The sequence below is a fragment of the Equus caballus genome, chromosome 10 (assembly GCF_041296265.1).
Source record: "Equus caballus isolate H_3958 breed thoroughbred chromosome 10, TB-T2T, whole genome shotgun sequence".
NCBI classification, from domain to species: domain Eukaryota; kingdom Metazoa; phylum Chordata; class Mammalia; order Perissodactyla; family Equidae; genus Equus; species Equus caballus.
This window is the reverse complement of record NC_091693.1, coordinates 8161456-8185798: the sequence shown is the minus strand read 5'-3', so window position 1 is coordinate 8185798 and position 24343 is coordinate 8161456. Positions and strand designations below refer to the sequence as shown.

Genomic DNA, 24343 nt, shown 5'->3' with positions numbered 1-24343 from the left:
AAAAGAACATTAGGGAAAATGTCAAACACATAAAAGTAGAGGAAAAAGCAAAAACAAAATAAACAAAAACTATCTACCCAAGACTGACCTTACTATCATTTTGACAAACTTAAGTTATTCATCTTCACTTTTCTTTTACATGAGCATTTTAAAGGAAATTCCAGATATCATATCATCTTATGTGTATAAACATAATTTATCTTTAACAGACATTTTTACGTAACTACAATGCTATTATCACACCTAAGAAAAACAAGTGAAAAAAATTTTTTATTGAGGTAACTTTGGTTTATAACATTATATAAATTTCAGTTGTACACATTTTCAACTTCTATATAGACTACATTGTGTTCACCACCAAGAGTCTAGTTGCCATCCGTCACCATACACATGTGCCCCTTTACCCCTTTTACCCTCCCCCCACCCTCTTCCCCTCTGGTAACCATCAATCTGTTCTCCACATTTATGTGTTTATATTCCACGAGTGAAATCAGTGTCTTTCTCCATCTGACCTATTTTGCTTAGCATGATACCCTCAAAGTCCATCCATGTTGTTGCAAATGGCAAGACATCGTCTTTCTTAATGGCTGAGTAGTATTCCATTATGTGTGTGTGTGTGTGTGATACACACACACACACCATATCTTCTTTATCCCGTCATCCACTGATGAGCACTTAGGTTGCTTCCAAGTCTTGGCTATTATACATAATGCTGCAACGAACATAGGGGTGCCAGTATCTTTTCAAATTAGTCAAAAACATAGCTTCTTAATATTATCTAATACTGTCAGTATTGTCACGAAAATGTCTTTTTTACATTTGTTCAACTTGTGAACCACTCATTCATTGCATTTGCTTGCTACGTCTCTAAGAGTTCCACCTCCCTTTTTTCAAGGCCATTTTATTGGTTGAGAAGAAGGGTTATTCCTAGTATAATTACTCATATTTTAGATTTAATTGCTTCTTCTTGTGTCATGTAATTTGTTCTTCTGTCCCCTGAATTTTCTCTAAACTGGAAGTTAGATCTTGATGCTTGATTTGATCCAGGTTCAATATTTTTTGCAAGATGTGTATATCATTGTATTTCGTTAAGGAGGCACAAAATGTTTGTCCTATTTTTGATGAGGTTAAAACTGACCAGAGTTCAGATGCTGTTGACCTGACTATTCACTATGGTCTTATCAGCCTTTCAGTTAATGGTCTTAAAATCTACTGAGAATCATGCCTAGATCCACTATTTCATTATGCACTGCAAAATTCTCTAATAGAGAATTTTACTCCATTGACTTCTAGTTGCCCTGAAATACAGTTTATACAGGAAATGCAGGCTAAATATCTTTTCTTTTCTTTTATGTATCAATTTTCAGAGTTAGGGCCCTGGCAACCTTCATAGGTATACCAAACAGACAGTAGAGATGGTAACAGGTAAGATCACAAGCTTTTCCACACTCACCCCTGTAAGTTTCTTCCTAGATGAATTTCCTCAAGTTTAACACGACTTGAATGGTGATGAAAGGCTTCTACATACTCATTAAATTAACATATTCTTTCTTTTAAATAAAATATCTTATGTTAAATTAGTTGTGAGCATGAAGCAAGAGAGATTCCTACATTCAAAAACTTTTCCACTAGAATTTATTTTCTAATGCTCATTAATACAAAATTCACAGTGGAAGGCTTTCTTATTTAGTTACATTATGAACTCGTTGATGGTAAGTAAGGTGTGAATGTTGTCTAAAGGCCTTCTGACATTCCTTACATGTGTATGGTTTTTCACCAGAATGAATTCTCTGATGCTGAATAAGTGATGAATGAAGTCTAAAGGCCTTTCCACATTCCTTACAGTCATAGGGTTTCTCACCAGTATGAATACTCTGATGTTGAGTAAGTTGTGAGAATAGCCTAAAAGTCTTCTCACATTCCTTACATTTATAAGGTTTCTCACCAAAATGAATACTCTGATGTTGAGTAAGTTGTGAGAACAATCTAAAGGCCTTCCCACATTCCTTACAATCATAGGGTTTCTCTCCAATATGAATACCCTTATGTGAAATAAGTTCTGAGTAACGCCGAAAGAACTTCTGACATTCCTTACATTCATAAGGTTTCTCACCAGTATGAATTCTCTGATGGAGAGTTAGATGATAGCCACGACTAAAGGTCTTCCCACATTCCTTACAATCATAGGGTTTCTCACCAGTATGAATTCTCTGATGGAGAGTAAGTTGTTGCCGCACTCTAAAGGCCTTCCCACATTCCTTACATTCATAGGGTTTTTCACCAGTATGAAGTTTGTGATGTACTCTAAGGCCTGTACTACACAGAAAAGCCTGCCCACATTCCTTACATTCATAGCACTTCTCGGCAATATTAAGTCTCTGATGTCGAGTAAGGTGTGCATACTGTCTAAAGGTCTTCCCACATTCCTTACATTCGTAGGGTTTCTCACCAGTATGAATCCTTTGATGGAGATTAAGTTGTCCTCGCACTCTAAAGGCCTTCCCACATTCCTTACATCCATAGGGCTTCTCACCTACATGAATTCTCTGATGTACACGAAGATCTGCGCCACATGTAAAGACCTTTCCACATTTTTTACATTCAAGGAGTTTGTCAGAAGTATGAATTCTCTGATGTCGACTAAGGTGGGCACACTGTCTAAAGGCTTTTCCACAATCTTTACATTCATACGGTTTCTCACCAGTATGAATTCTCTGATGGAAAGTAAGTTGTTGGCGTACTCTAAAAGCCTTCCCACAGTCCCCACATTCATGGGGTTTCTCTTTATTATGAATTCTCTGATATAAAGTAAGTGATGTGAGTTTTCTGTAAGTGGGCATTTTTTCAGAGTTGGTTTTTTTCACTTGCCTGAAATATCCCTTTTGAGGACTCTCTTGTCCCTCAAACTTTCTATATTCACAATCCTTTCTGAAAAAGGAGTCTTTAAGGCCGCAACTTCGAATTCTTTCCATTATGTCCCACTGAGATAAATTCATTTCACACTTTTTAGTGTCATATCTGGAGTCCAAATCTGAAAAATAAAGTAAACACATGCTATTTTCTTATTGTTCAAAAAGTAAACAATCAAATTACTTTATAATAAGAAAAAAACACAATAGACTATAAAGCCCAGTTGAAGAAAATGGACTAAAAAACTCTAAAATAATCAAGTAATTTGAAAAAGCTAAGGGGGAAAAGAAAACGATGAGTTAAAACCAGATATTCGGCTGCAGATCAAAGTTTGAGAATCTCTACTTAAATTTTTTTAATGGTTTCTCTTTTCAATTAGAATAAAGCACAAACACCTTACCATGAATAATGTGGCCTTTATTTACCATAAGTTATCATCTCAAGCCACTATCCCCTTTGCTCCCTATATCCCTGAGTTTCCTCTTTCAGCTCCTGGCATATGTCACAATCTTTCCATTTCTTAGAGCTCTTCACTGGCTATTAAATCTCCCAGGAATGCTGACTCGGGTTTTCCACACTGTTGGATTCTTTCACCCTTTAGGTACGTTAAGTATCAGAAAAACTATCCATGCTGACTTCATCTAATTTATATCCTTTATTTTCTATCCCAGTAACTTGTTTCTTGTTTAACACTGTTTTCAATTTTGTTGTTACATATTCATTAATTTTTCCCAGGTTTTATTCTCTTTATTTTCTTACCTTAAATCACCCCAAGAGAAGAAACAATCTTTCACTGATTATTGAATAACAAACCCATAGCATATAGTAACTGTTAGTTATTAAATTCCCATAATTAGTTAACAGGTATTGCACGTTGCCTTGCCTCCAGTCTTATACCTTACTACATTGATTTTGTGTCACTTTTTCATCGCTTCCTGTAGAGATGGGAAACAAAAGCACATCTAAGCTATCTCAGTCAAATGTGTAAATGAAAAAATGGTGATTTCTTTACATCTGATCACCTTTCCAATTGCCTATTTTCACTTGCAGATATCTCCACTACAGCTCATTTTCTACTTTGCACAGTCATGAGTAAACTTTGTTTTCACAACTAAGGTAATGAGAGATTCTACTTATTTATTTTCATTTGAGTTTATAGCACTATACACATCTACGTTACAAATACTCAACCTGTTTTATTCCTTCATACTCTTTCCTATATTCTCTCGAAAGTCCTCAGAGCTGATGCCATTTGGGTACTTCCTAGAGAGTACTTATAGTAATTTTTCAGGCATAACAACAGGTTTATACCATAGTAACATTCTAATAAAATTCTGAGAAGAGATGTTTTTCTCAATGCATATTTTATCAACATTTTTGCAATAGTTCAATACTTTTCCCAAAAAAAGGTATTTTTAAAAACCTGTAATACAGCAACATTATTTTTAATATGCCCAAACTGGAAAGAATCCAAGTGTTCATCAACAGAAAAATGGCTAAGTAAATTATGATATATTGATACAACACAATACTGCATAGCAATGAAAATTAATAATCTACAAGTACATGCAACAACATGGATCAATTTTACCAACATAACAGTGGGTAAACAAAGCCAGACATAAAACAACATATACTGTATGATTCCCTCTTTATAAAGCTTGAAAACAGTAAAACCAATCTATCCAGTTGTTAAAAATCAGGACAGTGGTTAACTTTGGTGGTGAGGAATGACAGGAAGGAGTTAGGAGGGAGATTCTGATAGCCCAGTAAAGCTCTATTTCTGAATCTGTGTGATTAGATGTGTGTGATCAGTTTTTGAAAATTCTGAGAGCTGCATATTTGTGATTTCTATATCTTTTGTATACATTTATATTTCAATAAGTTTACTTTAAAAACAAGACACTAAAAAGACATTGAAAGACTACAATGAGGGCCAGCCCTGATGGCCTATTGGCAGGTTTGACGGGTTCAACCCGGACCCGTGGCCAAGTGGTTGAGTTTGCACACTCTGTTTCGGTGGCCCAGGGTTTCACCAGTTTGAATCCTGGGCATGGACATGGCACCAGTCATCAAGCCATGCTGAGGTGGCATCCCACATGCCACAACTAAAAGGACCCACAACTAAAAATACACAACTATGGACTGGGGGGCTTTGGGAGAAAAAGGAAAAATAAAATCTTTAAAAAAAAAAATGTTTGGCGGGTTCCACTTCAGCGGACAGAGTTCAGTACCTGGGCTCAGAACCACATAACTCGTCTGTCGGTAGCCATGCTGTGGTGGTAGCTCACACAGAAGAACTAGAAGGACTTACAACTAGAATGAATATACAACTATGTACTGGGACTTTCAGGAGGAGACAAAAAGGCAACAATGATTTAAACAGTGTGGGTAAAATGTAAGCACAGACAGGTAAATGAATGGCACCGAAAATAGTGCTAAGAAATCTGTGTGTGTCTTCCTCCCTCCCTCTCTCCCTGTCTGTCTGTCTGTCTGTCTCTATCTCCTCACTCAAGAAAGCAATACAAAACTATGGCAATTTCATAAGAATTTTTGGGAAAAAGTCAATTTAAGGCCTCATTAAGAAAAACAAAAATATCAATGATATATAAAATGACTGGTTATTAGCTACATAGTCATAACAGTAGTAAATAAGTAGCCAGCTATAAAGGTATGACAAATGTTATAAGATGGTAATTTCAAAGGAGTTACTTGCAAATTAAAAATTAAAAACCAGTAATCTAAAAGGAAACTCAAATATCAAAATAAAAGGCCAAAACATTTGTAAGAAAAATGAGAACAAGTGTTCAAAGCATAAAAGCCCACATAACTTGGCATAAGAAACATTAAACCATGGAAAAAGTAATGGAATACAGGAAATGAGCAGACAATGCACAAACTATAAGTGTAAACAAACTTAGGACAAAATGTCCATTATTCACACACAAAAAGCTAAGTAGAACAAGTTCTGAAACTTATTCAATAAATTTTGAAGGTTTCCATTAAAAAACAAACAAAACATTCCCAGGGTAGACACAGTGAACTTGAGACTCTTATATATGGCCCCCCCACTTAAGCGACACGCCAGATTAAGACAGACCATGGCGTGTTGAACATTCTCATCTAGACTACTCTGTAGCATAAACAGTCGAGCTGTAACCTTACAATTTCTGTAAACAAAAAGCTAACCACATGTTCCCAAATTTGTTTATACCAGTTCTTATCCCTGCAAACAACTGAAAGACAACCATTCTATGAAAACTAAGTTGATTGTTTTGCAAGTACTGGTTATAGATGCACAGTGAACTGTTGTCGAAGTAGGTATGGGTGAGAAAATAGTAAAGACTGATGGGAAACATAAAAATTCAAGGCTTCTGTACTCAGATTGCTTTTGTATATATTTATATTTCAATCAGTTTACTTTAGGTATCTTTAGGTTCTTTTCTATTTTAAATAAATTAAAACTGGAAATAATAGCCAATGCAATTATATGGGCAATTTAATCAAGAAAGAATTTGCTGGACCTACACTGAAACAAAAGGCCAAAACTAAACATCAAAAGACTGGCGTATGGTAGGAAATTTTAATGTTTCAACTTTTAATATATATGTAAAATATTTAACTATTTAAAATTAATAAACCAAATACTAGTTTGGATTCTACTGAATCAAAGGGCTTTACTCTAGTAAACAATGCTAATATGAAAGCAAAACATTAGCCGATTTTAGATCAATATAAAAGGAGAAACGTTATTTCTATTTACAGGGTATCAGCTTTAAAAAGGAAACGAGCAAATTACTTGTCATAAAATTAATTTATTTCCTGAGGTATGATGTCTTTCATCACCTTTTTTTTGCCAATATAAGGTGATATGGGATACAGAATATGACAGGCAGTTTTACTCACATTAACATCAGGGTTAACATATCAAGAGATCTACAAATGTTAAAACCCTATGACCACAGAATTGTACTTCCAAGAATCAATACTAATCAAATACAGAATAATCCATACTGAATTCCAATGAAATACTGAATAATCCTCATATTCTGCTGATAGTCTTACTGCTTATTTCCCCAAGAAATCAGAACCAGTTGAAAGAGAAATATGTATTCTCCCCTTCACCCTATTATCCCACCAACCTGTAGCCGAATCCTTATCATACGCATGACTTTCCTTCATAAATTGGCTCCTACTCCTTCCCATCTACTGAAAATCATTGTTTACAAAATTATCCTCTCTCTACTCCATCAATTTTCCTCTCGTTGAAATCATTCCCTTCAGCCTATAAACATGTTCTAATACCTCACACTTAAAATACATTCTTTGTACCTGTGTGTTTTTATGAAAAAATCCCTCCAAAGAGTTGTGTATACTTATTTTCACCACTGCTTCAACTGTTATTTTCTTTTTATCTCCCAATAACTTTAAAGTGAAACAAAACTTTATTACAGAGCATTTCTAACATACACAAAAACAAAACAGTATAATAAATGTCCATATTTCTATGACCTGGCCTCAACAACTATCAACCTATGCCCAATCCTGGCCTATGCACATTCTAATTCACTCTCCTCACATTATTTGAAACAAATCCCATATATTATTTTTTGTAGTTATTTCAGGATTTATCTCTAGAAGTATTTTTAGAAAACAATCATAATACCGTTAGCCAAACCTAAAAAATGAAAATTATTTAAGATCATCAAAAATCAGTGTTCGCACTTGTCTCATATGTAAAATCTTAAACAATTTAAAAATAGCAATTGATCCAAAGTCCATGGAGTACAACCAGTTGACATGTCTCTTACATCTCTTTTAATATATAGGTTCTCTTGCTTTTAATTTCCCTTGCAATTTATTTGTTGAAGAAACTATTTTTGACCCTGTAGCACTTCCCATATTCTGAATTTTCCTGACTAGATTCCCAAGGTGTAGAAGAACATGTTCCTCTATCTTCTTCCCATAAACTGGTAATTGGCTTTAGAAGCTTGATTTTAGGACTCAGGACCAATTTTGTTGGCAAAGTTACTTCATAGGTGATATTGTGCCCTTTCATTAGAAGAAAGAGATTGTCTGACTGTCTCCATTTCTTTGATGCAATCAGCATTAATGTTCAATGTCTAGATCCAATGGTCCATTATGGGTTCCAAAATGGTAATATTCTAATTCTATCATTCTTCATTTATTCACTGAATAAATTTTTATTTTTTATTTTATTAAGAAAAATCACTCCTCCATCTACTACCTATTGGTACAGTTCTTATAAGGAAGGCAGGATCAACGCCTCTTTTTCTTTTAAATTTATGTTTTCACAATAAGTTCTCTAGTAGTTTCCAATGGTGAACAATTTGCTAGCAGTTTCATTAAGAATTTATGAAATTAAGCATATTTTATGTGTTGCAACACATTGCAGTTATGTGTATAGATGCTCAAATGGTTCCATCTTTGACCAGCTGGAGCCTTTTCCAAATGGTTCCTCTTTCCTGACCACCCTATCTAAACTTACCCCATTCACCTATCATAATTCTCCATATTCTTACTCTACTCACTTTTCTTCATAATACTCATCTACTTCATGACATTTGGTAGTCCATTTGTTTTGTTTGTTACTGTATGACTTCTCTACTACCAAGTGAAATCCATGAAAAAATGGCAATGAAGAAATATATACATAATAGGCAAAATATGAAAGATGAACTAGAAAAGAATTAGATCCAACATACAAAGAAAATGGTTGTCATTAGGGAAGAAAGCTTTCCTTCACTGAAATGAGAGGGAAATATGAGAGTGAAGAAACAAGCGATTGGTGGAAGTATAGAGGAAATTTCTTGGGTGGCTCAGGCTGAAATCCAAGTTTTCTTCCCAGCTTTTAGGTCTTTTCTTCCAATGGGTGTGTTTCCTTCCCAACCAGCAGAGCGGCACCATGCCATAACAGCTTACCTCTGCCTGACTGGCACTTACTCACCTAGACTCCATCTTTTCTCCTCATCCCTCAGAACCATCCAGGGTTCTTTCCCTTGCTCTAAGAGGGTAATCACATCTGGCTTAGAACTGGACCATCCTGCTTGAAAAAACATAATGGAACATAATAAAGAAAGAACCTACTTGATTAAGCCTTCAGAACAAAGAAAAGTAATGGGATTGACAAACATTCATATTAGAATTACTTTAGGATCACAAGTAATAACAAGAACAGAGAGGTAGAAACATCATTTTATTTTCACTTAAACTCATACAGGCTCTGTCTCTTGAGAGGAAGAAATGATTGAGAGCACTGGTTTCAAACCCTGCCTCTGTCCCTCGGGTTACTAAGGCCTCAGTTTTCTCAGTTGTGAAAAGGGGATAATAAAAATATCTACCCACAGGATTGCAGTGAGGTTTGATGTAACAAATCTAAGTGCTCAAATGAATGCCTAGTACCTAGTAAGAACTATACATGTTAATTAGGTAGTATTTTAAAAATATTTTTCTAAGAGGAAAATAGTTTCTTGCCAGGATGTTCATCCAATGCTAAATGCAAAGTTCATGTATTTTCAACATTTAATCATAAATCAATTAAAAGATTAATATGTCTGTTGTAGTAAATTGAATGTGCCCTCCTGAGTTTTAATGAACTGTTGATTCAACCCAGTATCACATACATTGTATAAGTTTGTATGTAGAGCTAGACACCTTGGTCTTCCTACTCACAATGCAGGTGAGTTAACAGATAGGAGACCATCTACAGCAGTATGAAACCAGATTTCTCTGACAACAGTTTTCCTATGATTGTCTAAGAATTTATATCCAGCTGTCGTTTAAGAGAAATGATTACAGAAAAGGCAAAGGAAGATGTAAAAGTCACTGAATTATGGGGGAAGCTGAAGGGACAATTCAACACCTTAAAAGATGAAGGTGCCTATTCCCAAACTACAACGCAGATAGATATTCAGCTAGTCTGTAGAAAGACAGTCCTGAAATTCAGTCCTGTGAATTTCTAAATTATTTGACACAAACAAGCTTACCCAGTGACACCAAGTTGTTATAGTTTTCTAATATCACATCTCTGTACAAATTCCTCTGATACGGTTTCAGGCATTCCCACTCTTCCTGAGAAAAGTCTACAGCTACATCTCTGAACATCACCAAACCCTGAAAGGACAAATCCATCTATTATTTGTAAAATTATTTATTTCCATACAGGGTCAATATTTTAGGGCTTTGCATGCCACATATGGTCTCTGTTGCATATCCTTCCCCTTTCCCTTCCTTTTTTAAACAATTCTTTCAAAACATAATTAGTTCATAGACTATACAAAAACAGGCAATGGGTCAAATCTGGCTCACAATCTGTAGTTTGCCCACCACTGCTACAGACAAAACTTCCTATGTACTGTGGGATACCTAATTTTATTTCCAGATACATTCAAGTAATTAATCAGAATTTCTCAATTAACTGAATAGTGTTCATAAGAACACTGCTTGCAATAAGGGTAAAAAAAACTCTTAATAAATGTGATTTACTCTACCTTCTTTTCCTTTAAGGATTTGAAAAAAAATAATTGATGGAATTTTTCCCCCAAATGAACCATAAAACTTCTATTTTTAAAAAGCAGAGTTTGGGGCCACCCAGCGGCGCAGTGGTTAAGTGCGCATGTTCCACTTTGGCGGCCCGGGGTTTGTTGGTTCGGATCCCAGGTGTGGACATGGCACCGCTTGGCAAAAAGCCATGCTGTGGTAGGCGTCCCACATATAAAGTAGAGGAAGATGGGCATGGATGTTAGCTGAGGACCAGTCTTCCTCAGCAAAAAGAGGAGAATTGGCAGCAGTTAGCTCAGGGTTAATCTTCCTCAAAAAAAAAAAGTAGAGTTTGCACAAAATTAGTTTCTTCCAGACCCAACTTCAACATTATGTTGTATCATTAGCATTTTTCCTTATAATAACCAAATCCTTTCAGTGAATATTTTTAATTCACTATACAATAGTCCATTTTATAGATTTGTTAGACTTAATAGTGATTATACTTAGACATTTAAAATATATTTTAATTATATTAAAATACACTTAATATACATTTTAAATATATTAAATTTAATATTAACTTATTAATAAACTTATTTTAAATACATTTTTAAAAATATTTTTAATTATATTTAGAATTTAGGTTACACAAAATCTCTAAAGCTACAACGTCCAATATGCTAGCTTAGACACATGTAGTTATTGACCATTTGAATCGTGGCTAATCTAAATTTAGATGTGCTGTAAGTATAAAATATGCAGCACATATTGAAGACTTTAGAAAGAAAAAAAGAATATAAAATATCTCAATAATTTTTTATTGATTACACGGAAATGATAATATTTTGGCTATACTGGGTTAAACAAAACATTAAAATTAATTGCATTTTTTTAATGTGACTACTAAAAAGTTTAAGATTACAATTGCCTTGCATATAATTCTATACTTTTTATGAGACTGACATGCTGCCTACTAAGAAGGCAATAATTCAATACTTTTTATGTGACTACCAGAAAACGTAGAACTACATATGGAGCTCGCATTATAATTCTTTTGGACAGTGCTGCTCAAAACGTGTTCTCCAGTCCTGAGAGTCTCAAATCTACTATCTCCCTTTAAAGACTTCATTTCTGCTTTATTTCTACTCTAGACAAAGACTGAACACAGAGGAGACACTGAATAATTTGGTCAATTCACATATGGACACAGATGGAGAAGAGAGGGGCACACAGGATGGGCCCAGGATGCCTGGCTCCATCCCTTACTAGCATGGGAGAGACTGGCAAGACGCTGTCAGATGGGGCTGTTAGGAAGTTTCAGGATAACGAATGAGAACGTTCACATCACCCGAAAAACATTACAGCATTTCAAATAGAGAGAAACACCAACTTACGTGAGCCATGATTTTAGAGTTATAAGAATTGGTCAGTTTTCCTCGAGTCATTTACTGGAGAAACAGAGTCCACAGAAGCCAGAGCTGGGGGAAGAAAGTGAAGCCATGAGAATAAAATGGCCTCAGAGCTCCCAAATTTTAAAAACTCACACTACTTCTCCATTCCTACACGCAACACCCCTCCATCCCCCAACACAAAGACTAGTTATGAGAGATAAGAGGTAGTTCAGACAAATACATGTCTTCCCCCAAACCACAGGGAAATCAGTTGTATAAGGATGGACACAGAGCAGAGACTCTCCTGCATGGAAGCACATGTCCAGACACTTTAGCAGGAGGGCTTCCAGTCAGTCCCCCAGCCCAGGGAGGCTGATCTGAATCTGAGAATGGGCTGAATGGGCTGTCCAGACCCGTCCTGAGCAGATCCATCTCCCTCCATTCCCACCTTCACAGCTGAGAAAGTGGCTACATCATCTAAACTAGAACTTCCTTCTAAAACTCAGGAACCTGGCCGGCCTCCCTCAACCTGAAGACAGAAAACAGTATAGGCAAGAAATTCCCAAACCTTGCTGCACATTAGGATCACCTGCAGATCTTTAAAATATAACTGATGCCTGGCTCCCATGCCCTAAATATTCTGATTTAATTAGTATAGCATGTGACCTCAGAATAGGAATTTTTTAAAACCTCAGATTTTAGAAAACCTACCCCAGGTGATCATAACAGGGAACCAAGTTTGGTAATCAAACTATATGCACCAGAATCACCTGGAGGGCTTATTAAAACACAGTTTGCAGGGTCCCAGTCCTAGAGTTTGGCACTTAGTAGGTTTGGGGTTGGGCTTGAGAAGTTGCATTTCTATTCCCAAGATACTCATGCTGCTGGTCCAAATGCCACAAAGTCAGACCACTTGCATAGACCATGCCCAGTGGTCTTTATCATGGCAAAACCATTCTTGCACACTGGGATCCCTTCCTGTAGGCTGAACTACCATTCCCAGAATTGTCAGAGCTCACCATTCACCATTTTCCTGTTTAGAATCATCAATATTACCTGCATGGTCTCATTTACCAACACATCACTCTTGGTACCCAGGCAGAGGAAAAGAGAATTTGGGAAACTTGAGCATGGATAATTCTCTAGAAAGTAAAAAATAACTCCCTAGTTAAAACTATGTAGTAACCAAGGAGTTGCATATTAAAGGAACTGGATTAGCAGATTTGAAAAATTGACAAACCTCGTATTACTAAGATTGTGGGGAACTGGACACTCATGGTATGATGCAGAAAAAAATGAAAAGATGTGTGAAATGTGTTTAGAATGGAACAAAAAAGCCAGAAAAACACTAAATATCTGGGGCCAGCCCTGTGGCTCAGTGGTTAAGTTCGCACACTCTACTTTGGTGGCCCAGGGTTCGCCAGGTTGGAACTGTGGCGGCATCCCACACAGAAGAACTAGAATGACTTACAACTAGGATATACAACTATGTACTGAAACTGTGGAGAGGAAAAAGAAAAATAAGAGGAAGACTGGCAACAGATGTTAGCTCAGGGCCAATCTTCAACACACACAAAAAAGGTGTGCTTTAAAAACAAAACTAAATAGCCTACAACAAAGTTAAATACATTATTGTGCATTCATACAATGGAAAACTAAAGCTCCACTAAAAAAGAAGGTGAAATTCTTATCTGATGTCATGGAGAGATGGTCACTATATATTGTTGGGAGAAGACAGGTTAGAAAATAGTATTGTAGTATGATTGTATTTTTGGCAGGAAAACTACATACATGTGCATACATGTATATGTATTTGCATAAAATAGGCTGTGAATGGGCTTGGAATAAAGTTTTGTTGTTATCTCTACTTGATGGTATCCCTGGTGATCTTTATTTTGTTCTTCTCTGGAGTCTCTTTCTTCTTTAATTAGAAATTTAAAAGTTTGTATCAATCAATGTGATACACTACACTAACAAAATGAGGAATAAAAACCACATGATCATCTCAATAGATGCAGAGAAAGCATTTGACAAACGAACATCCATTTATGATAAAAAACTCAATAAAATGGGTATAGAGGGAAGTACCTCAACAGAATAAATATGACATATATGACAAACCCACAGCCAACATCATACTCAATGGGGAAAACTGAAAGCCATCCCTCTGAGAACAGGAACAAAACTAGTGTGCCCACTATCACCACTCTTATGCAACTAGTACTGGAGGTTTTGCAATAAGGCAAGAAAAAGAAAAAAAAGAAATCCAAACATGCAATGAAGAAGTGAAACTCTCACTGTTTGCAGATGATGTGATTTTATACATAAAAAACCCTAAAGGATCCATTGGAAAACTAATAGAAATAATCAACAACTACAGTAAAGTTGCAGGGTACAAAATCAACTTACTTACAAAAATCAGTTGCATTTCTATACTCTAATAATGAACTAACAGAAAGAGAATTCAAGAATATGATCCTATTTACAACTGCAACAAAGAATAAAATATCTAGAATAAATTTTACCAAGGAGGTGAAAGACCTGTACAATGAAAACTGTAAGACATTATTGAAAGAAATAGATGATGACATAAAAACATGGAAAGATATTCCATGCACATGGATAGGAAGAGTAAATAATAGTTAAAATTTCCATACTACCTAAAGCAATCTACAGATTCAATGCAATCCCAATCAGAATCCCAATGACATTCTTCACGGAAATACAACAAAGAATCCTAAAATTCATATGGGGCAACAAGACACCCTGAATAGCTAAAGCAATCCTGAGAACAAAGAACAAAGCTGGAGGCATCACAATCCCTGACTTCAAAATAGACTACAAAACTATAGGAAATAAAACAGCATGGTAGGGGTACAAAAACAGCCACACAGATCAATGGAAGAGAACTGAAAGCCCAGAAATAAAACCACACATCTATGGATAGCTGATCTTCAACAAAGGAGCCAAGAATATACAATGGAGAAAGGAAAGTCTCTTCGATAAATGGTGATGGGAAAACTGAACAGCCACATGCAAAAGAATGAAAATAGACCATTATCTTTAGCCATACATAAAAATTAACTCAAAATGGATTAAAGACTTGAAGGTAAGATGTGAAACCATAAAACTCCTAGAAGAAAATATAGGCAGTACACTCTTTGACATCAGTTTTAGGAAGATCTTCAAATACCATGTCTACTCAGACAAGGGAAACAAAAGAAAAAATAAACAAGTGGGACTTCATCAGACTAAAAAGCTTCTGCAAGGCAAAGGAAACCAGGAAGAAAACAAAGACAACCCACCAACTGGGAGAAAATATTTGCAAATCATATATCCAACAAGGGGTTGATCTCCAAAACATATAAAGAACTCACACAACTCAACAACAAAAAAACAAACAACCCAATCAAAAAATGGGCAGAGGATCTCAACAGGCATTTTTCCAAAGAGGATACACAGATGAGCAAGAGGCACATGAAAAGACGTTCAACATCACTAATCATCAAGGAAATGCAAATCAAAACTACCCTAAGATATCACCTCACATCTGTTAGAATGGCTATAATCACCAAGACAAAAAAACAACAAATGTTGGAGAAGATGTGGAGAAAAGGGAACCCTCATCCACTGCTGGTGGGAATGCAAGCTGGTAAAGCCTCTATGGAAAACAGGATGATGATTTCTCAAAACTATTAAAAAGAGAAATACCATATGACCCAGCTATGTTATAAACTATTATCACCTCAATAAAATAAAATAAAAAATTTTAAATTTGTATCACTTATACTTGGACATAAATTAAAAACTGATCTGCAAGGATTATCACTAAAAGCCCCAACAGTTCCATCCCTGTTACCTTTTCCCCCATTTTCCAAATCTAGATGCAACAAATTTTACCTCTTTTAGCTACTTCTTTTGGTATTTAAACTCCATACATTTAAAAAACATGCTAACATTGCTGCTTCTGAATTTTTAGTTTCATTATCTATTGACTTCCTACAACAGAAGGCATAGTTTTAGCTATCTTTTACCCACCCGCCTCCCACCCCACATACGCATAGTTGCAGTCTCTCTATCCTTCCAATATGGATTTCTTCTATTTCAGGGGACATGAATATTCAGTTTCTGTTATTATGACCATGTAAATACCATTACCAACTGAGCTATGTAGTATCCTCAGATTATTTTGCCTTCCTTGCACAAGCTGTCTTCTTCTCTGAGGTTAAAATAATTTTGCTTTTTGTAAGCTTAGTTTTCTAGGAAATTATCACTAATTCATTTCTCAAACTCCCACTCAAATGAAAGATCAGGAGGATGAAGCTTCTGGCATAAAAGAGCAGAGCTATCTATTTCATTCTCTAGGCATCCTTCAGAAATTCAGCCAAATACTTCAGTGTCACCTGTACCCCAGCTGACAAAAGTCAATGCTGTATTCCTAAAAATTCCTATCTCTGAAATCCCACAAGACCCTGAAGTGAAAAGCTGGTTAAATAACAGGACCTAGAAAGCCTGTCGAAGGAATTGCTTAGGCAGTTTTGAACATCACTGCCCAGTAACTATTTCTTAAATAATTTATAAAACATCTATAAAATGGAATACTAAAGTAATCATTAAATGCTAAGTTTCAGAAAACAGTTAAAATGGAAAATATTCAAGATATACTGAAAGAAAAAAAAGTTTACAAAATATGTAATACGATTAGATTTTTAAAATCACAAAGCGAAACAGACATGAATAGATGAAAAAATCTCTTAATATTTCAATTGAGATTTTTAAAATTAATTTTAAATTATAATTAAGTCTCTCAATTTAATTGCCATCTCTGTCTTAAGAATTATAAATACTCGAAGATTTCTCAAACCAGAAGGGGACCGCTGAGACTTCATTTTTCTCCATACATTCATGCAGATATGATAAAATCGATGATAGCACGAATTCCTCTTTTAATCTAAGAAGCAGAGGTCTTGATTTCTTTTAAATTCTCAATTAGTGTTATCCTATTATTCAGAAATAAAACCATATACAAAAACACATATCCTTGGGGCCGGCCCAGTGGCTGAGAGGTTAAGTTTGCATGCTCCACTTCAGTGGCCCAGGGTTTCCCGGGTTCGGATCCCGGGCGCGGACAGGGCACCGCTCATCAAGCCATGCTGAGCAGGCATCCCACATGCCACAACTAAAAATACACAACTATGTACTGGGGGACTTTGGGGAGAAAAAGGAAAAAATAAAATCTTTTTTTTTTTTTTGAGGAAGAGCAGCCCTGAGCCAACATCCGTGCCCATCTTCCTATACTTTATATGTAGGACGCCTACCACAGCATGGCTTGCCAAACGGTGCCATGTCCGCACCCGGGATCCGAACCAGCGAACCCAGGGCCACCGAGAAGCAGAACGTGCGCACTTAACCGCTGTGCCACTGGGCCAGCCCCTAAAATCTTAAAAAAACTCAAAAAAAATTCCCACATATCCTTGTAGCAATATTTTGGGAAAATATGCTCTAAATACTAATAGTGATTATTTCTGAATGTTGGGACCATGCATAATTTTAATTTTCTTCTTTCTTGGGTTTCTAAATATTTCACAAGCCTGAATTAACTCCATCATGAAAAATATTTTTACAAAAAGCTATTGCCATTAAAAAGATTTTTTTAATGAGTTGGGAGAATGGGGTACCTTACAGTCATCAAGAAAATTATGATTAAATAGACCTGCATATGTGGTAACAACAGGGAAATCAATGTGACTGAAAACATAATTCCTATCACTTCTTGAATACCATATCTCATCAGCCCCCAAGATCCTTCTGTGAAGGATCACAAGGCTGGTTCACAGCATTTGCAAAGTGCTTAAGAGACAGCATGAACAGCAGACAGAAAAGAAATCCTTATTTCACAGCAGCTGCTCAAAACTTTGAGCTTACCCCTTCTAAGCTCCAATGAACAGCCAACTATTAAATCCTTGCAAAATATCTAATAAATCCTTATCTTAGTGTTCAAGATAAATATGTAACAATTTCTTAAAAATCTTTATTCACAACACTTCTCAATTTTACATTATATACTACTTTTTTGTTATGACTAATTCTTTATAAACGTAATTTTTATTATCGTATAACATTCCATCACATGGATGGAGTGTGAGTTACTTAACCATTTCCATATTGCTGGATACTAATTTTGTAAAAGATTGTCCCAAAAGTCATTTGCAGTTATTCCAGACTTTCATTCTAGACCAGTCAGAATCAATCTTGTTGGGTCTTACCTAACTGATAATATCATGAAATGATAGAGTTCCTCCCCCTCAAATTACCCATTGACAAATATATACAACAATTCTGTATATAATCTTAAAAGATTTGTTTTCCTGAAAATCCATAAACAGAGTCCAAAGACTTCATGCTAAGAATCCCTCTTCTGGTCCACTTGAGCGTCTGATTCATTTTCCTGCCTGCAAGCACGCATCATAATTACCTTCACATTTTCATTACCCTTGGGAATATGGAAAGCTGACAGGGAATCAGAGCCATCATTTAACAGCAATGGCTAATGTTAATTAAGCACTTCTTTAATGTGCCAGGTACTCTTCTAACAGCTTACAGATATTAATTAAAACAACCTGTGCGGAATATACTATTATAACTCTGATTTTACAGACAAAGAAACTGTGACAGAAAGATTGCCCAAACTCACTCAGACTTAAGTGGCAGTCAGTATTCCAACCCTAATCTAGATTCAAAATTCTTAACCACTACATACACCTCTCTCGGTCTATCCAAAGACATACCTCAAACAAACTCATCCTACAAACTTGCAGTTATAAGAATGAATATAGTTCTGAAGACCTAACGTACAACATGGTTACTATAGATAATAACAATGTATTATATATTTGAAATTTGCTAAGAAAGTAGATTTAAGTATTCTCACCACAAAAAAAAGGGTAACTATGGGAGGTGATGGATATGTTAATTAGTCTGATTGTGGTAATCACTCCATTCCTCACTGTATACATATATCAAAACATCATGTTGTAGACCTTAAACATAAACAACTTTTTCTTTGTCAAAAACAAAAACTCAGGCTACCAAACCTCTAACCACATCTGGCTGGCACCCAAAATCTCTACTCATGGGTTCCGTTGGAAAAAAATCCCCACTCCTACTCTGGAACCAGTAAAGATATCTAAAGCCTAAACTACTCCTTAACAAATCGCGGTGGAAAACAAGGCATGAACATGAACTTCCAGCAGGACTACTTCCGTCATCAGAATCCTCAGGAAAACCAGCGCTCACAGAGCAACTGCACACGCAGTAGCACACGATGAACTGCAGAACTGCATTCAGTCGGCGCTAGAACGGGAATCTATTAACTAGGTCCCCCGCCATTTACTAGGTAGGGAAATCCTAAAGCCCAAGTCAGTGAGTAGACCATTCTTAAGCAGGGCATTCGAAGGGAAGAAAAGAAAAAAAGTCTGGCGTCGTGAAAATCAAACGCATTTCACAGAAACAAAGCAGCAGCACAAACTCACAGAGGACGCGGCCTTCAGAGGCGCAGCGGCGACTCGCTTCCCTTCAACGGCCTTCTCCGCAGACCGGCGGCGCTGGGGAAGGAAACAGGGTTCAGTACACCCCAGGCTTCTCTCGACTCTGTCAGAACCCATCCTCCACGCCCCCTTGCCCCTCGCTACCCACCACAGGCCTGCACAAATAAAACCGAGAGAGAGACGGGAGCGGTCACCCAAGTCCGCGTTCGCTGTTTTGGGTCCGCAACTGCCCACCCCCGGGGCGGCCCACCGCGTCGTCTTCTGTCCAGCGGGTGTCCCCGAATGGAGGCCCAGGGCTCTGCAGGGGACCTTCATGCTGGGCCTCCACCTCCGACTTCCCCCCTCAGGCCTCTCTCTAAAGCCGGGCCTCGGAGGTGGAGGTGAGGGCGGAGGGCCGCCGGACCTCAGGCTCTCGTCCCGCAGAACAGGCCGCGCCCAAGCCGAAGACCGCGCGGTCTGCGCCCACGGACTGCAAACCCTCCCTCCGGGAGCAGCGCATAGCGGCCTGAGGTCCCAAGACCCACCCCCGGGCCGGTCTGCAGAACCTGGCTCGCCCTGCGCTCGTTTCCTTCGGAAAAGCAGCAACCACAACCGAACCAGGCTCACCGCACTCAGACCGCGCCTTGCTCCGAAAACCGCCCCCCACTCCTAAGGTCCGCGGCGCCGGGGTTCCGGAGAGCGCCCGCCGCGGTCCCGAGTACGCAGGCGTGCAGGGGGCGGGGGCAAGTGCCTCGGCTCCTCTGGAAGGGTTCTGAGGGGCGGTGGGGCCTGATTCCGGCCGGCCCACCGAGCAGAGACGCAGGGTTCCGGAAGGGCCGGGAGGTGTCCAGTTCCTGAGGCCTGCGAAGGCGACCCCGTGAGTGACCGGTGCTATCGAGGACAATCCGGGCCTGCTCCTCTGTTGGAACTATAGTCCAAAATCACAACAGCTGTGTATGCGACTTTCTCATTGGGTTCTTGGCTCTGCGTTTAGGCAGCGAGCCCCGCCCCCAGAAGCCGAGCACTGAGGCTCCTGGGAGTTGCTCTTTCTGCCCGGAGTGCGCAGGCGCGCGGATCGGAGGCGAGCCCCCGGCTCTTCAGCGGGCGGAGGGGGCGCTGGGGGCCGTGTCCGCGGAAGGCTGGGCGGTGGGGAGGGGAAAGCAGGGCCTGTAGGAAGAGGTTGGAGCCGGGAGCCCGGGTTGGCCCTGGTGTCCGGATCTTTAAGCTTGTGACCGTGGCCCCGTGATACCCCAGTGCCGCGAGCGTGGTCTGTGTGGCGTTTGCTGAGGACCTGGCGTGATGCCCCGTGTGCCAGTGTGTGATGGCGTCCGGGCTCGTGTTTCCGTGCGTTGAGCTGTTTGCTGCCTGTGTGCCATTCTCTGGGTGCGGGACTGGGGTGGCGCCAGGGAGAAGGTTGAGGGGGATTATGTCCGACTCTGACGCCAGGATCAGGGGTCTCTGGTTTGTGGCTTCCTTTGTAAAGTGGCTGAGATTGTATCTGTGAAGGTGGCTGTGCCTTGAAGGAAACCAGATATGTCACCGCGAAATATGCCTCTGACAAAAATTCTGAGCTGAAGGCAATTTAGAAGTGTAGAGGAGAAAGACAATTCCTCTACACAAACTAAGTCCTTCTGGCTGGGCTACGGTTTAAATTGACATGAGACAAAATAACAGGAAAAAATCAAAGCTTTATAACATGTCTATGTGGGAGAAACCCAGGAAAGCTGAGTAACTTGCCAGAATGGCAGAGGCTGTTCCCTTAAATACTGTCTTCAGCTGAAGAGAGGGGAGGGTGTTGGGCTGAGTGGTTTGGAGCTTCAAAGGGGAGGAAGGCAATTCACACGGAGATGGAAATGTAAATAAGCCAACTTCAGACAATGTGACATGAGAGACACGTTGTACATGACATTACAGTTACGGTATTAACTCCTTCCTGGAGCAGGCCATTCTATTTTAAATTCTTTTAGGCAGTTGTGGGGGAGGTCAAAGTTTCTTTCAGTCTTTTGTTCTTGAAAATAATCCAGTCAAAGAGACATTTTGGGGTGGCCAAGTCTGATCCCCCACAGAAGTGTCAAAGGCAGGAAAAGCTCTCTGTACCCTCCTCCACTTTTGACTAAAGGCAGGATATAAATTCTCCTTTACTGGAGACCGATGAGGATCAAGGCTGCCCCAGGAAGAGAAGCCCAAGGTGACCTGCCCTACATACCGATCTATATCATCCTCTGGGAAGCATAAGATGTCCTGACCTGATCCTTATCTAAAGTTATAGGACCACCCAATAACAAGACCCCACGGGCACTGATATCATTTTAATGACTTTTTTACATAATCTTTCCATTGTCTTTTAAAGAGATAACTCGCATGCCTATGCCTTAAATTTAGCCCTACCCTCAACCCAAGTCTGCAGCTCTTCACTGCCCATGGGTTCTGTCCCCATGCCTACAGCTCTTCAGTACCCATGGGTCCTGTCCCCATGCTACTCCAGGCTATTCTCTGAATAAAAGAGCACTACTGCTAGACCTTGAGAGTCCAAGAAATCTTTCTTTCCACTCCTCAGCTCGCCGAGCCCGCATCAGAGACAACTCTAGATTCTTTAGCTTGTGGGTGGCACCTAAGGAATCTGCAAATAAATGTTAGTCCATTAGCTTCCTCCCACGGTTTGTCACCTTTGGAAACCTAAAACTGCTTTTCTTTACTGTATCATTTCTCTACAAATTTATTGTTCCTTTGTTGAAGTTGCAATATAACCTGGAGTTGTAAGCCATCGTTTTGAGTTACTCTTCTTAGCGTTTCTCCCATATGACATGCAAACATAGGTTAATAAATTGTATTTCTCCTGTTAATCTGTTTTTTTACTCAGGAGCCCCAGCTGAGAACTTTTAAGATGGATACAGGTAAAGTTTTTCCTCCCCTGCAGCCTTGTTGTGTGTTATTTCTGGGATGGTTTTGATAGGCCGGCACTTCTGGTTCTTGCTTTGCATGGGCACTGTGTTACTGGGTGTTGGGATTTTGATTTTCCGCACCTTGGCCATTCAGTGCGCTCTCGGGAATGTGGTGCTACGGCAGGTGAGTAAAATACTTCGGGCACAAAAAAACGTTAGAAAGGAGGTGGTGCTGATGATACAGGCTCAATACAAGGTTGACATAAGGGAAGCCATGTTGTAGCAAAGAAACCATATTGTAACTTTTAATGACCTCTGATTAACTAACCCAGACATGCTCTGTAGATTTTATGGCCCCTCCCAGCTGCCATAACTTGATAACTTTGTTCTCTTGAGTTCCTTAGGAATGTGATGACCCCCGGGCAGAGAGTCTGTGCTGACAGACATCATCAATGACAACTGAAAGATCAGGGTGTAGGGCGTTGCTCTAGTCTCTGATGCGTATCCAGTAAAACAAAAGACTATCAGGAACTGGGACCAGATGTCTGCCCCACCTGGAGATGAGATGGAGGCCCCACTGGGATTAGATTTATTTTTCAGGGACTTAAAATTTGGGTTGTCTATACTTCTTATCCTTCTGGTCGGATACTTGATTATGAAATGTGCCTTTCAATGTTGTTCCAAAACTGTTGAGCAAAGTACAAATATTCTAATAATACAAAATGTCAACCTGAAACCAGGAACAAAAGAATATTTCCAAATGAGAACTAAACAGGTTCGTTCCTCTAACCCAGATCTATGCCCCAATTCAACAGGGAGTAGCTAGATCGGTAGTCGCCCTGAATCCCTCAGGAATGAGGAATGACCTAAGAATAGGAAAGATTGAAACCAGCGAACAGTTAGCTATTGATGATTAAGTAGCTAGTAATTAAAGTTTTTTTTCCTTTTTGCAAACACTGATTTTAGCTTTTACTTGTTAACTTTAACATTTAACATTGTTAACTGTGCTGTTTAGGCAATATGCTGTCTGACTCCCACTAGGTTCCTATAGATAACATGTCCCTGGAGCCTGGGTCACCATGGTAATGGATATTTGAACTATTTTTCAGGAATTAGAACCCTTTGTCTCCTTCAGGCTGGTTGAGACCACCAGCCCATCAACTGGGCCCAGGCAGATGTCTGATAAGTGACCTTTTGGCACCAAGAGGCTAAAAACTCCACCCTCAGATCATGCTAACACTGCCATTTTGTGAACATGCGTCCTGTGAAGAGGCGTGAAGCCTGACTACGCTTGCACAGATCATCAATTCCCTCACCTCTCCGCACCTCCAGTCACCTCTCCACATATTAGACCACCTTGCCTCCTACCCCATAAATATCCCTGAGTTCCCATTTTTGGGGAAGCAGCTTTAAGACTCATTCTCTCACTTCCTCACATGGATGCATTGTGATTAAAACCCTCTCTTTGCTGCCATCTCGTCCTCTTGGTGTTTGGCTTTCCAGGCGGCAGGCAAAAACGAACCTGGTGCACCAACAGTAAGGTTATCATTATTATTTTTTCTTTTGGGGGCCGTCCCAGTGGATAGCGGTTAAGTGCACACGTTCCACTGCAGCGGCCCGGGGTTCGCCAGTTCGGATCCCGGGTGCAGACATGGCACTGCTTGGCAAGCCATGCTGTGGCAGGCGTCCCACATATAAAGGAGAGAAAGATGGGCATGGATGTTAGCTCGGGGCCAGGCTTCCTCAGCAAAAAGAGGAGGATTGGCAGCAGATATTAGCTCAGGGATAATCTTCCTCAAAAAAAAAAAAAAAGAAGAATGAAGTACTGATATGTGCTACAACATGGATAAGCCCTGGAAATGTCCTAAGTGAAAGAAGCCAATCATGAAAGATTTCATGATCTGTGATTCCATTTATGTGAAATGTACAGAACAGGCAAATCCATAGAGTCAGAAAGAAAATTAGTGGTTGTCTGGGGCTAGAGTTAGATAGGAGGAGCAGGAAAAGAGAATGATTATAATGTGTATGGCGTTTCTTCATTGGGTGTTGAAAAAGTTCTAAAATTAGATTGTGGTGGGCCAGCCCCGTGGTGCAGCCGTTAAGTTCGCACATTCCACTTCTCGGCGGCCCA

At 39.0% G+C, this 24343-nt stretch overlaps 1 protein-coding gene and 2 long non-coding RNA genes across 15 annotated transcripts in view; 2 read left to right on the top strand and 1 right to left on the bottom strand.

Moving 5' to 3' along the window:
* Positions 1 to 251: 251 nt before the first annotated feature.
* LOC100061970 (zinc finger protein 30 homolog) lies at positions 252 to 20526 on the bottom strand. Of its 11 annotated transcripts, none has more exons than XM_070224267.1 (6): positions 19958 to 20526; positions 19337 to 19408; positions 11808 to 11891; positions 9918 to 10044; positions 8879 to 8974; positions 252 to 3031 (listed from the first exon to the last, which is right to left on the bottom strand). In XM_070224267.1, exons 3-6 carry the CDS (start codon positions 11856 to 11858, stop codon positions 1683 to 1685), a joined length of 1623 nt encoding a protein of 540 aa, XP_070080368.1. In that variant the 5' UTR covers positions 11859 to 11891; positions 19337 to 19408; positions 19958 to 20526; the 3' UTR covers positions 252 to 1682. The 11 variants fall into 11 exon arrangements, with proteins under 11 accessions (XP_070080368.1, XP_014588736.3, XP_070080364.1 ...); XM_014733250.3 differs by having other exon boundaries at positions 8879 to 8977; positions 19958 to 20356; XM_070224263.1 differs by having other exon boundaries at positions 8879 to 8977; positions 19876 to 20275.
* Positions 20055 to 24343, top strand: part of LOC106782154 (uncharacterized) — a 36600-nt gene continuing 32311 nt past the window's right edge. The window contains exon 1 of one of the 3 annotated variants that reach the window (XR_011422335.1): positions 20055 to 20207. This is a non-coding gene — a long non-coding RNA (uncharacterized lncRNA). Of the gene's footprint in view, positions 20285 to 24343 lie in introns of all 3 variants that reach the window. The other 2 variants (XR_011422338.1, XR_011422336.1) reach the window with 2 other exon arrangements.
* On the top strand, positions 20391 to 23686 carry LOC138915899 (uncharacterized). The gene is made up of 3 exons (XR_011422341.1): positions 20391 to 20674; positions 22191 to 22224; positions 23322 to 23686. It is a non-coding gene; the product is annotated as an uncharacterized lncRNA (long non-coding RNA).